At 38.6% G+C, this 12,569-nt stretch overlaps 1 protein-coding gene across 1 annotated transcript; it reads right to left on the bottom strand.

Moving 5' to 3' along the window:
• Window positions 1-4,585: 4,585 nt before the first annotated feature.
• LOC126766604 (uncharacterized) lies at window positions 4,586-8,169 on the bottom strand (the record flags this gene model as incomplete). Its single annotated transcript, XM_050484356.1, has 1 exon — window positions 4,586-8,169. A coding segment is annotated over exon 1 (3,584 nt), but the record flags the coding sequence as incomplete, so codon positions are not given.
• Between the last annotated feature and the right edge of the window lie 4,400 nt (window positions 8,170-12,569).

The following is a 12,569-nucleotide window of genomic DNA, read 5'->3' as shown; positions in this document are numbered from 1 at the left end:
GACACTTGTCACTGATTTTGACAAAAAACTCCATATTAACCATTAATCACTCACCCTACTCACCTGATCTGGCACCCTGTGTTTTTTTCCTATTTGGAAAACTTCATTTCCTCATGAAAGGACACTGGTTTCAGGACATTTCAGCTATCCAAAAGGCGGCGACCAATATTCTCAAGAGCATTCCGAAAAATGACCTTAAACACTTATTTGAAATGCTAATTGACCGGGCTAAACGCTGTATCGAAGCACAAAGAAACTACTTTGAATAAAAAAATATAACTTTTAAAAAATATTAATTTTTTGTGGTTTTTTTTAACAGTCCCGTTTCTTTTGCGACAGACCTTGTATATTAAAAATTGGGAAAAGGTTTAACACCTAAAGATAGCACATCCGAACTGCAACACACCCGCTCAAATAGATATATGTACTATTAGGCAGTGGATCTCGTACTATACAACAAATAATACTTAAAGGTGTTTAAAAATTTCAACTAGACTTTTAGCGCAAAACACTACTAAATAGGCTCCTTCTGCGTCGATGCAGCGCTGCCAGCGCGATTTAAACGAACGCTGAGTCGACGGTCTGAATTCAAAACTGTGCGCACACGAGTCGCATTAGTGGTGTTTGTCGAAGTCGCAGGTCTCCCAGCATGGTCTTCATCAGTGACCTCTTCCCGGTACTCCAAAAAGGCCTGGTATCACCGAAACACACCACTTCTTGCTAAAGCAACATCTGGTCTCTGTCGCAGATTTACGGAGTTTCACACAGAATTTATTCGCGTACCTCTGCTCTAACGTCTTCATCAGTGACCTCTTCCCGGTACTCCAAAAAGGCCTGGTATCACCGAAACACACCACTTCTTGCTAAAGCAACATCTGGTCTCTGTCGCAGATTTACGGAGTTTCACACAGAATTTATTCGCGTACCTCTGCTCTAACGAACGCTGCATTTTCGGCCTGCTCGACGCGCGAAAATGTTTGTCCTGACTTTCCATGTGCTCGGAGGAAACTGACCAGCGCTCGTTAGTTAGCTAGGAACGCTCTCTACCGAATTCAGATGGTACGCACAAGTACAATTATTCTATTACTTTCCGGACAAACCCAGTATGTTCGGTTCGTACACAAATCGATACCACGGCCACAAACTAATTACTAGTAGCAAAAGCAAAAGTGGCTCCTCTAAAAATACTAAGTCTACCACGATTTGAGCTATGTGTTATTGCCAAATTAGTATTCGCAGTGCATACAGATTTCAATATGGCAAAATATAAATTAAATCGCTATTCGGAATAGTTGTAGCCTTAATTATTAAATGTTTTGAACAACACAAATCCAAAGTAAAAGGATCACATAATTCCAATGTGGAACAATGACTCACCTAGAATTATAAAAAGCAAAGTTCGCACTTATCGCATATATTTAAGCGCTCCTCACATCGGTGATTTATGGGACTCAGTCATATGTCAAATTCCACTTCAAAGAAGTATACGCAAATCGATGTACACTCTCAAGATCCCTCTATTATCCTAACGCAGGACATGGTTTCAAAGAAAGACCACTTTTGGTCACATCTGAGCCATGTGTGGAATCGTTAGCGAATTTGCTTATTCCATTTTTCAGCTAACATATTCTGAAGACGATTTTTCGTCAGAAGCGCAACCACAGATCCAATACGATAAAAGCAAACAGAATGATATGACAAAACTAAAACACAACAAGTAAGGAAAGGCTATGTTCGGGTGCAACCGAACGTTTTATACACTTGCAACTTGCAAGCATCAAAGCCAGGGAAATATCGAAATCTTAGTGATTTTATATATACACATACTATATACGAGGGCTGCTAGATATATTCTGGCCTTGGGCAACACTAAGTGTTGCCAGGTGCAATCTGACATTTCCATTGGAAAGTTTGACATTTTTTAGCATAACATCACTCAGAACGTTTTGTCATTTAATCGTGAATTGTTTTATTTACAGGGAATTAAAAAATTCATCTCGGCCAAAAAATATATATATGTATAGCTCATACACGGACCGATATGTTCGGCTTAAGTTCGGAGTTGGGGTAATACCGATCCGATTTTATTTATTAATTACTATAATGCCACATACTAAAAAATTCCATGGGTTTCACTAAGGTACCTCACATACAATTACCAATAATATGGAGTAAATTCTGCTGGATGCTTATTAACCTAGATAACAGTTAAATGGGGGCTAGGCCCCCAATTATATATATTTTTGGCACAAAGATACATTGTACATGAGTAAATCACGCCTTGTGCCTTTCATTGAGATAACTTAAATGTTGGCAGATACATATATCCGGTATAAAGTCATCTGGAACCCTATGTCTATATTTGGTATCCCCGCAAAACTAATACGGTTGTGTAAACTGACATTGCTCAATACCAAAAGTTCCGTCAAGACTGGGAAGGACTTCTCCGTACAGATGAAGGCGTACGCCGATGATATTAATATATGTAATTGTCCTCAACAACCGCGCCGTTAGATCTGCTTTCTCCAGACTGGACAAGGAAGCGAAGCAAATGGGTCTGGTGGTGAACGAAGGCAAGACGAAATATCTCCGGTCATCAAACAAACAGTCGGCGCACTCGCGACTTGGCTCGCACGTCACTGTGTACAGCCATGACTTCGAAGTCATAGATAATTTCGTCTATCATGGAACCATTATTAACAACAACAACAAAGTCAGCCTTGAAATCCACTGAGGAAAAACTCTTGCCAATAGGTGCTACCTCGGACAGAATTGGCAATTGCAAAATAAAGATCTCTCTCGACGACCTATAACCAAACTCTATAAGTCACTCATTATTCCCGTCCTGCTATATGGTGCAGAGGCATGAACGACGACAATATCTCATGAGTCGGCCTTAGGAGTTAAAGTGGACAGTCATTTTTTCTGATATAAACATTTATACAAGTTTATATATACACATTAACAAAATAAATATCTTGCGTCTTAATGCTCAGTTACAACTCTCACCATTCCATCAGATCCTTTATGCCTTTCAGTAATTTTTCCTTCTATCGGCCATTTAGCTGGATGAGAAGTCTCGTTTCTTATCAAAACAATTTGTCCTTCTTTGATGTTGTTCATCGGTTGCTTCCATTTATACCTTTGTTGTAATGTATGTAAATATTCCTCTTTCCAGATCTTCCAAAATTGGCATTTCATTTTTTGAAGAAGATTCCATCTATCTAATGTCGACAAATTTCTTTCTTGAGATGGTTCTGGTGCACTCAATAAAGGTCTTCCAATTAGAAAATGCCCTGGAGTAAGTATACTGTCGTTTTCATAACCTTCTCCAGTTGTATACAGTGGGCGTGAATTTAAAACGGCTTCAATTTGTGTTAACAGTGTAGTTAACTCTTCATATGTAAGAGTGTTATCTCCTATGATACGCTTAAGATGGTGTTTCATAGATTTAACACCTGCTTCCCAAACTCCTCCAAAATGAGGACTTGCCGGGGGAATAAAATGCCACTTTATTCCTTCTTTTTCCATTATTGGTGCAATAACTCTATTATTTGTAATGGCCAGTTTTAAATCTTTGTCCAAAATTTTTGCTGCTCCAACAAAGTTTGTACCATTATCTGAATATATGTTGGTACTTTTTCCTCTTCTTGCAAAGAAACGTCGCAGTGCAGCTAAAAACGCTTCCGTTGATAAATCACTTACGGCTTCAAGATGAATTGCTTTCGTCGCCATGCATACAAAGACAGCAATATATCCTTTGTATGATTTTTGGCCTCTACCTTTTGAGCAACGTATTTGAAACGGCCCAGCATAATCCACTCCGACATTATTAAATGGATGGCTGGGTAAAACTCGGCATGGTGGTAAATTTCCCATTAATTGTGTCATCACTTCTTGGTTATATCGAGCACAACGTACACACTTTCTCACATACTGTTTTAGTTGACTCCTTATGCGAATGATCCAATACTCATTTCTGATGTGTGTTCTCATTAAATTAATACCACCATGTAATGTTGTCTTGTGTGCTTCCTGGATGATTAACTTTGCTAAATCACAATTTGTAAGTATGATGGGATGTTTAGTGTTATAAGAGATTTCAGAATTTTGCAGTCTTCCTCCTACTCTTAATATGCCATCTTCATCTACAAAAGGATATAATGTTGATAATTTGTTTTTTCTGTCCAACACCTTGCCGTTTCTTAATTGTCGTATTTCATCATAAAAATTTAAATTTTGTTGTATTTTAATTACTTTCTTCTTTGCCAATTGCAGCTCGTCTACTGTTAAATAATCTGTTGTTATCCTTTTTCTTCGAAGTTTATTTATGAATCGCATCACGTAAGCCATCACTCTAATTAGTTTTCCAAGGTCTGAAAATTTTTGTAGCATCGAGGAGAAATTTTTCTCCTCCGTTATTGTAGTTGTAGTAACTATTTTTTCTTCTACTCTTATCGGCCAATGATTTGTATTTAATTGAAGCCATGATGGTCCTTGCCACCATAAACTGTGTTGTAGTAATTTTTCAGGTGATGTCCCTCTTGATGCAATATCTGCTGGATTTTCACTTGATTTGACGTACCTCCATTCAGCTTCTGGAATCATCTCATTTATATCGTTTACCCTGGTGCGTACAAACTTCTCTTTGTTGTTTTTGTTTTGAATCCATGCCAATGTAACCATCGAATCACTCCATGCATAGATTTTACACTGTAAGTTCAATGTCTTCTTGGTTCTTTTTAATATTTTAGCCAATAGATGTGCACCGCAAAGTTCCAATTTGGGTATTGTTTTCCTATTTTTAATAGGGTTTACTTTGCTTTTGGCAAGCAACAGTGTTACTTGCTGGCCCACTTTTGCATAAATTACTGCTGCATATGCTTTGTCAGATGCGTCTCCAAACGCATGCAATTCCAAACTAATGTTATTATATGTACCAATCCAGCGTGGAATAGTTATTTTATCTAACATATCTAATTGTTTAGCAAATTTCAGCCACTCTTCTTCTATTTCTTTGTTTAACGGCTCGTCCCAAGATCCACCCGTTGACCAAAGTTTTTGCATAAAACATCTACCAACAATTGTTACTGGTGCAAGCCAACCAAGCGGATCAAATATTTTTGCCAATTGTGATAGTATTGACCGTTTTGTAATTTGTTTTATCTGTTGAGCTGCTGCTTTAAACTTAAATAAGTCACGTTTTGGTTCCCATTGCAACCCCAATGTCTTCACTGAATCCGTTTCTTCGATTTGAACAATTTCATTATCTTCCCGTTTAAGATTATCAATTATTTCGGGACTATTTGATAACCATTTTCTTAAATGAAATCCTGCACTCTGTAAAGCTTGTATCAATTTCTCTCGTAATTCTTTACATTCCTGAATAGTATGACCGCCTGTCATGAGATCGTCCATATAAAAATCGTTATTAATGACGTCATGCACGTTTTTATTGTCTTTGCAGTAAATGTTACCAATCTCTTGTAATGTTCTCACTGCTAAAAATGGTGCTGCTGCTGTACCATATGTAACTGTTGTAAGTTTGAATTCTTTTATTTTCTCCTGTGGATTTTCTCTCCATACAATGTACTGGTATTCTTGATCTTCCTCTCTGATTTTTATTTGCCGATACATCTTTTCGACATCAGCGCTCATTACATAACGCCACATACGCCACTTTACAATGATATCTACAATATCTTTTTGTAATCTTGGTCCGATTAGCATTACGTCATTTAAACTGTGACCATTTGTAGTTTTTGCCGAAGCGTCAAATACTACTCTTAGTTTTGTTGTGGTGCTTTCTTTTTTAATTACAGCTTGATGGGGCAAGTAATATTTACCTTGACCCATCTTTTCAACTTCCTTCATATGTCCCATCTTTTGATACTCCCGCATGAAATTTGTGTAGTCGTCTTTTAGATCTTTTCTTGCATCAAATTTCCTTTCCATACTCATCAGCCGTGCAACTGCTGTCTTTCTAGATTCTCCAAGCTCTTTCACCTTTTTAAATGGAATGGCTACTCTAAATCTCCCGTCTATTGAATCACGTGTTGTCGTCTGAATATAATTTTCTTCACATATTGCATCTTCTGGAGTAGGCTCCTCTTCATCCTTTTCCATCTCCCAGAATCTTTCTAAATCATCTAGTTTAAATGTTGTCATAGCTGCTACTACTTCTTTGCTTCTGGATCTTTCAATATTACCAGAGACAATCCAACCCAGCATTGTAGCTTGACCTAGTAATCCATCAGCTTTAATTATACCTTTTTTCATTATTTTTGGGTACAAATCAGCTCCAATTACTACATCAATGCGACTTGGTTTGTTGAAATTCGGATCCGCTAGTATTTTATTCTTCCATATATACGCCTTCTTTTCAAATTTGTTTATTGGAAGTGCTTTATGCAGTTTAGATAACACTAGAGCTTCCGTTTCTGCTATAAACTTGCTATTAAATCTGGGTTTTATTTCCAGTCGTACTTTATGCCGTGAAACTTCCACGCATTCCGCTGAGACGCCGCTTATTTCGGTGGTTACCTTTATTTTCGGTAACCCTAACATCTGAACTCCTTCTTCAGAAATTAGAGTTTTTTGAGAACCACTATCAATCAAGGCTCTTAAATCCAACTCTCCTTTTGGCGTTACCACTTTTATTATTGCTGTCGCTAAAAATGTGTCTTCTCCTTTCTGTTTAGCCATATTTGATGATATTTTTTGACTTGGTTTGTCTTCATGTAGTAAGGTATTGTGTGATTTATCGCATACCATACATTTCCAAGTCCTGAAACAACTTTTTGATGTGTGTTGTCCTAAGCATTTAAAGCATAATTGATGTTTGCGCACTACTTCTAACCGACGTTCGACATTTAATTTTTGGAATTTATCGCATCGAAGTATGTCATGTCCTTGCATTTGGCAACCTTTACAACTTTGACGAAAACTTGTCCTTCCTGATGGTTTCTTTGTTTCTGTTGTGGAGTTATAACATTGGTTCTGTTGTTGCAAGTTTATTCCTCGAGATAGATATCTTTGCGATTCTTGCATAGCGTTCTGGGTACTGTATTGATGTTCCAAAAATGAAATTACTTCCGACAAATCTTGAATTTCAGTCGGTTTGCGAACGGTGTTTTCATATTCTCGAAGTAGCTGTTTAGAAAATTTTCTCAACACTAGCTGTGCTAACACTTCCTCCAACGTTCCTTTATTCCTTATTATACTGATGCATTCATTTGTTACATCTAGGAATTTTTTCATTTTGTATGCTGACTCATCCGTCAGTTGTGGTATTTCTACTAGCCTTTCAATATTGTCATTAAATTGTTTGCGCACGTTATCATATCTGCGTGCCAGTAATTCCCAAGCAGTGTTGTAATTTGCACCTGATCCCGTTATCAGGTGACTAACCATCAGTTTAGCATCTCCTTGCAGACAAGATTTTAAATAACTCATCTTTTTGGAGTCACTAATGTCCTCATTATTATGGACATATTCCTCGAAGAGCTCTTTGAATTGTTGCCATTCTCGGAATTCGCCTGAGAATTTTTGCAGTTCTATTTTTGGTAATTCCAATTTTTCCGTTTTTTTTAAGTTGATTTCCAAGTTCATTTCCTTTTGTTTTTTTAATACCCGCAAAGTATCGGTGACTTCAAAGGAAAGATCTTCTAATTCTAAAATATTACATGGCTTGTTGTACTTCATCGTCAATTCGTCGATATTTTTCTCCATGTAGCTCCATAAAACCTTGAGACGGTTTTCGTAAAATTCGATGTCAGTTTCGTCTCCAATATTTGCTTTTATCTTTACCTCTGCAATTGTAGATCGAATTCTTTCCGATCTTCTTTCAATTGCCTGCTCTATATCGTCTATCATTTTATTTGTTGGGCTTATTGCCCTTGCTCCTATCTCCGTCTCTTGGGTTGCACGTTCCATTTTGAGCTCCTCAGCTCTACTATGTGCAGCTTCGCATTTCTGCCGCAATTTTTCGTACACATTTTTGGCGAAGTACTCATGATTCGGCGCTACTTTCCCCGCCAAGTTTACATGGTTGCTGTGGAATTCGCTCCATAGCACCTTAACATCCTCTAATTTATTTTGATCGCAGCGTGCTGAAATTTCACTTTGCAGCACCATTTGACGTTGCAACATGTCCGCAGTGTTCGACATTTTTAATTAATATTTTTTTTTTACTAAACTGTACTTTTTCTTCAAAAAAAATCGCTGGAGGTAATTGTTTTGGTCGCCCGGTTGACCTTGCTGTGCCTCGATTCACAGCCGCTGACTATTTTTTTTTGAATACAGTTTTTAACACAGCGTTTAGTTTTCTACTAAAACGGCTTATGTGATTATATAAATACGCGGGAATATTGACCCGTCTTATAATTTCTTCTCAATGTTTTATTTGTTTTTTATTTTGCCTGTATTTTCACAAATAGCAGGGCTTACTTTACTTTGGAATTTTTTCAAACATCCTTCTAGCCGAATTAACCATCCATCTGATCTTTCACCCATTCATCAGGAAGAGAAGCGTGCGAGAAAGTGGCCATCGGGGGAACCTTAGTAATGACGAAACGGATTAAACGGGACACTTCTTCCAGTCATGCACGTTTTAATGTAAGATGTTAGTTTTAAGAATTATAATTTTGATTTTGAATTACCTAATTCATTTAACTAATTAAGTGAAAAGTGTTAAAAAAAAATATTGTCTTCTATCAGTAACGAAAAATTTTAATAAGTTGTTCATTTCACAAAAAAGTGTATGCGGAAAATCTTAGTTAAACACAAAAAAATTAATATAATAAAAATGAAAAATGAGGTAAAACTTAATTATTACTATGAATTAAAAAAAGAGACAAAAAAGTTCCTTTTCTATACCGTTTTCTAAAACACAAAAAAAATCTCATTCTTTGACACAACTTCTTCTTTACTGGCGTAGACACCGCTTACGCGATTATAGCCGAGTTAACAACATGGATATTCCAAGCGAAGCCAGGTCCATCTCCACTTGGTCCTTCCAACGGAGTGGAGGTCTTCCTCTTCCTCTGCTTCCCCCGGCGGGTACTGTGTCGAATACTTTCAGAGCTGGAGTGTTTTCATCCATCCGGACAACATGACCTAGCCAGCGTAGCCGCTGTCTTATAATTTGCTGAACTATGTCAATGTCGTCATATATCTCGTACAGTTCATCGTTCCATCGAATGCGATATTCGCCGTGGCCAATGCGCAAAGGACCAAAAATCTGTCGCAGAACCTTTCTCTCGAAAATTCGTAACGTCGACTCATCGGTTGCTATCATCGCCCAATCCTCTGCACGGAGCAGGACGGGAATTATGAGCGACTTATAGAGTTTAGCTTTTGTTCGTCGAGAGGGGACTTTACTTTTCAATTGCCTACTCAGTCCGAAGTAGCACCTGTTGGCAAGAGCAATCCTGCGTTGGATTTCCAGGCTGACATTGTTGGTGGTCATTGTTCAAAGTTATGACTGTCAACAGTGACGTGAGAGCCAAGTCGCGAGTGCGACGACTGTTTGTTTGATGACAGGAGATATTTCGTTTTGCCCTCGTTCACTGCCAAACCCATTTTCTGTGCTTCCTTGTCCAGCCTGGAGAAAGCAGAACTAACGGCGCGGGTGTTGAGGCCGATGATATCAATATCATCGGCATACGCCACCAACTGTACACTCTTATAGAAGATGGTACCTTCTCTATTTAGTTCTGCAGCTCGAACTATTTTCTCCAGAAGCAGGTTGAAGAAGTCGCACGATAGGGAGTCGCCTTGTCTAAAACCTCGTTTGGTATCGAACGGCTCGGAGAGGTCCTTCCCGATCCTGACGGAGCTTTTGGTGTTACTCAACGTCAGTTTACACAGCCGTATTAGTTTTGCGGGGATGCCAAATCCAGACATCGCGGCATAAAGGCAGCTCCTTTTCGTGCTGTCGAAAGCAGCTTTGAAATCGACGAAGAGGTGGTGTGTCGATTCTTCTTTCACGGGTCTTTTCCAAGATTTGGCGTATGGTGAATATCTGGTCGGTTGTTGATTTACCAGGTCTAAAGCCACACTGATAAGGTCCAATCAGTTTGTTGACGGTTTGTTTTAATCTGTTACACAATACGCTCGATAGAACCTTATATGCGATGTTGAGGAGGCTTATCCCACGGTACTTGGCGCGGATTGTGGGGTCTCCCTTTTTGTGGATTGGGCAGAGCACACTTGAATTCTAATCGTGGGCATGCTTTCGTCCAACCAAATTTTACAAAGAACCTGATGCATGCTCTTTATCACTTCTTGCCGCTTTGTCGTTCTTCAGGCGGGTAATTGCTATTCGAACTTCTTCATGCTCGGGCAAAGGAACGTCTGCTCCATCGTCATTGATTGGGGAATCGGGTTCGCCTTCGCCTGGCGTTGTACGTTCACTGTCATTTAGCAGGCTGGAGAAGTGTTCGCTCCACAATTTAAGTATGCTCTGGGCATCAGTGACCAGGTCACCTTTGGGGGTTTTACAAGAGTATGCTCCGGTCTTGAAACCTTCTGTAAGCCACCGCATTTTTTCGTAGAATTTTCGAGCATTACCCCTGTCGGCCAGCTTGTCAAGCTCTTCATACTCACGCATTTCGGCCTCTTTCTTTTTTTGTCTGCATGTGCGTCTCGCTTCCCTCTTCAACTCTCGCTATCTATCCCATCCCGCACGTGTTGTGGTCGATAGTAACGTTGCGAGGTAGGCAGCCTGTTTTCTCCCCGCTGCGACACGGCCCTCCTCGTCGTACCAGCTGTTCTTTTGCATTTTCCGAAAACCAATGGTTTCGGTAGCAGCTGTATGTAAGGAGTTTGAAATGGCGTCCACAGTTTGACACAATTTACACATGCATAAATATATATTATACTAACGGACCCGACAGACGTAAACCAATCGATAGCATGTGAGTATTGTGTATTAGTATGCTTTCAGAGATATTAAATGTCGAAGCTGTGTTGAATAAAAACTCGAAGTTGTTTAGTGAAAAAGATGGATCTTAAACTATTCTATAACGGGTATTTATTCTCAGAGTTAATTATCTACAAATACTGAAATTATCGTAATGCCATCGGATGTGCAATATTTTTGGTTAATCCTTGAGAGGTATAAATAAATAAATTCGATGGTTTTCCTTCCCTCGAGCACGCAACGTATAATTGGCCATGAGAAAAGCACGGATTTTCTAAATCTAGTCCACAAATCGTCATCGTTTGACCTTGTGCCTTATTAATAGTCATAGCAAATGCCAAGCGGATTGGAAATTGTAAACGTTTAAATGGTATTGGCGAATCTGAAGGAATCATTGGAATCCGTGGTAGAAGTATGTACATCTTCACCTTGAAATTTTCCACTCAAAATAGTGGCTTCAAGAATGTTGCCCACGATTTTTTTTATGACTAATCGCGTACCATTACACAATTTTGGCGCATTCAAATTTCGAAGCAAAATTATAGGTGAGCCAATCTTTAATCGTAAGTTATGTGGTGGCATTCCAGGTAAATCCAGTGAATTTAAAAATTCAACAGGATAGTTGACAACTTCATCTGGATCAACAACAGTGTCAATTTATTTAAATGTAAATTCATTACCAGGCAGTGACTGTTGTATTTTGAAATTGATCGTGTCAACATCTCCATTTTTTGCAGCTAAAATAGCTCGCTCGCGTAGCCATGTACGGTTTGTATAATTATATTGTATCTCTTACTTATACTTACTATTATACTTTGCATCAACTCTTCTTTGGTAGCCACCATAGTGCAAAAGTTTTCTGGAAAATGAACAATTTAGCAATTGTTCAGAAAATCGTGACGCTGATGAGTCATTTTGGAGTTGAACACGCATATTGATTGTAAGGTTTAATTTACTGACATGTCGCCATAGATAGGACTCTTTCAAACATGCATTTATTTCGTCCGCATATGTTGCTCGTGGGATGACAGGCAAGGTTTGTCTAAAATCACCAGACACCAAAATCAGAGCACCACCAAAAAGCCTACGATTATTCCTTATGTCTCTCAGGGATCTATCGAGTGCCTCTAGCGAATGCTTATGGGCCATTGTGCATTCATATAATAATTTTGCATTTTCTCAGAACTTCAGCCATTCCTGAATGGTTTTTTATGTTACACATTGCGTCGGGATTTGTATGAATATTTAAAGGTAATTTCAGTGATGAGTGGACAGTTCGACCACCATCAAGAAGAGTGGCTACAATACCTGATGAAGCAAACGCCAATGCAATGTGATTTTGTGAACAAATGCTCGCAAGTATCAGTGAGATAAGGAATGTTTTACCAGTACCACCTGGTGCATCCAAATAATAGAAACCTCCTTTTTGTGCTGCTATTGATAGGTTGATTTTATCGTTTACACATCGTTGCTCAGCAGCAAGCAATTGTTCATTATTAGTAACAAAAGTAGCCAAAGAGTTTATATCAAATTGCTGTTCACGCTAAACATCGCTGTTAATGATATCTGCTGTTGGGCGCTGTCATGCCAAACTGTATGAGCGGCGTGTTTGAAATCAGAATACAAAAATCTTCAATAAATATTA

This window comes from Bactrocera neohumeralis, unplaced genomic scaffold (genome assembly GCF_024586455.1).
Source record: "Bactrocera neohumeralis isolate Rockhampton unplaced genomic scaffold, APGP_CSIRO_Bneo_wtdbg2-racon-allhic-juicebox.fasta_v2 ctg1861, whole genome shotgun sequence".
Classification (NCBI taxonomy): domain Eukaryota; kingdom Metazoa; phylum Arthropoda; class Insecta; order Diptera; family Tephritidae; genus Bactrocera; species Bactrocera neohumeralis.
Note: the sequence above shows the minus strand (reverse complement) of the source record. Positions and strands in the feature narration are given on the sequence as shown.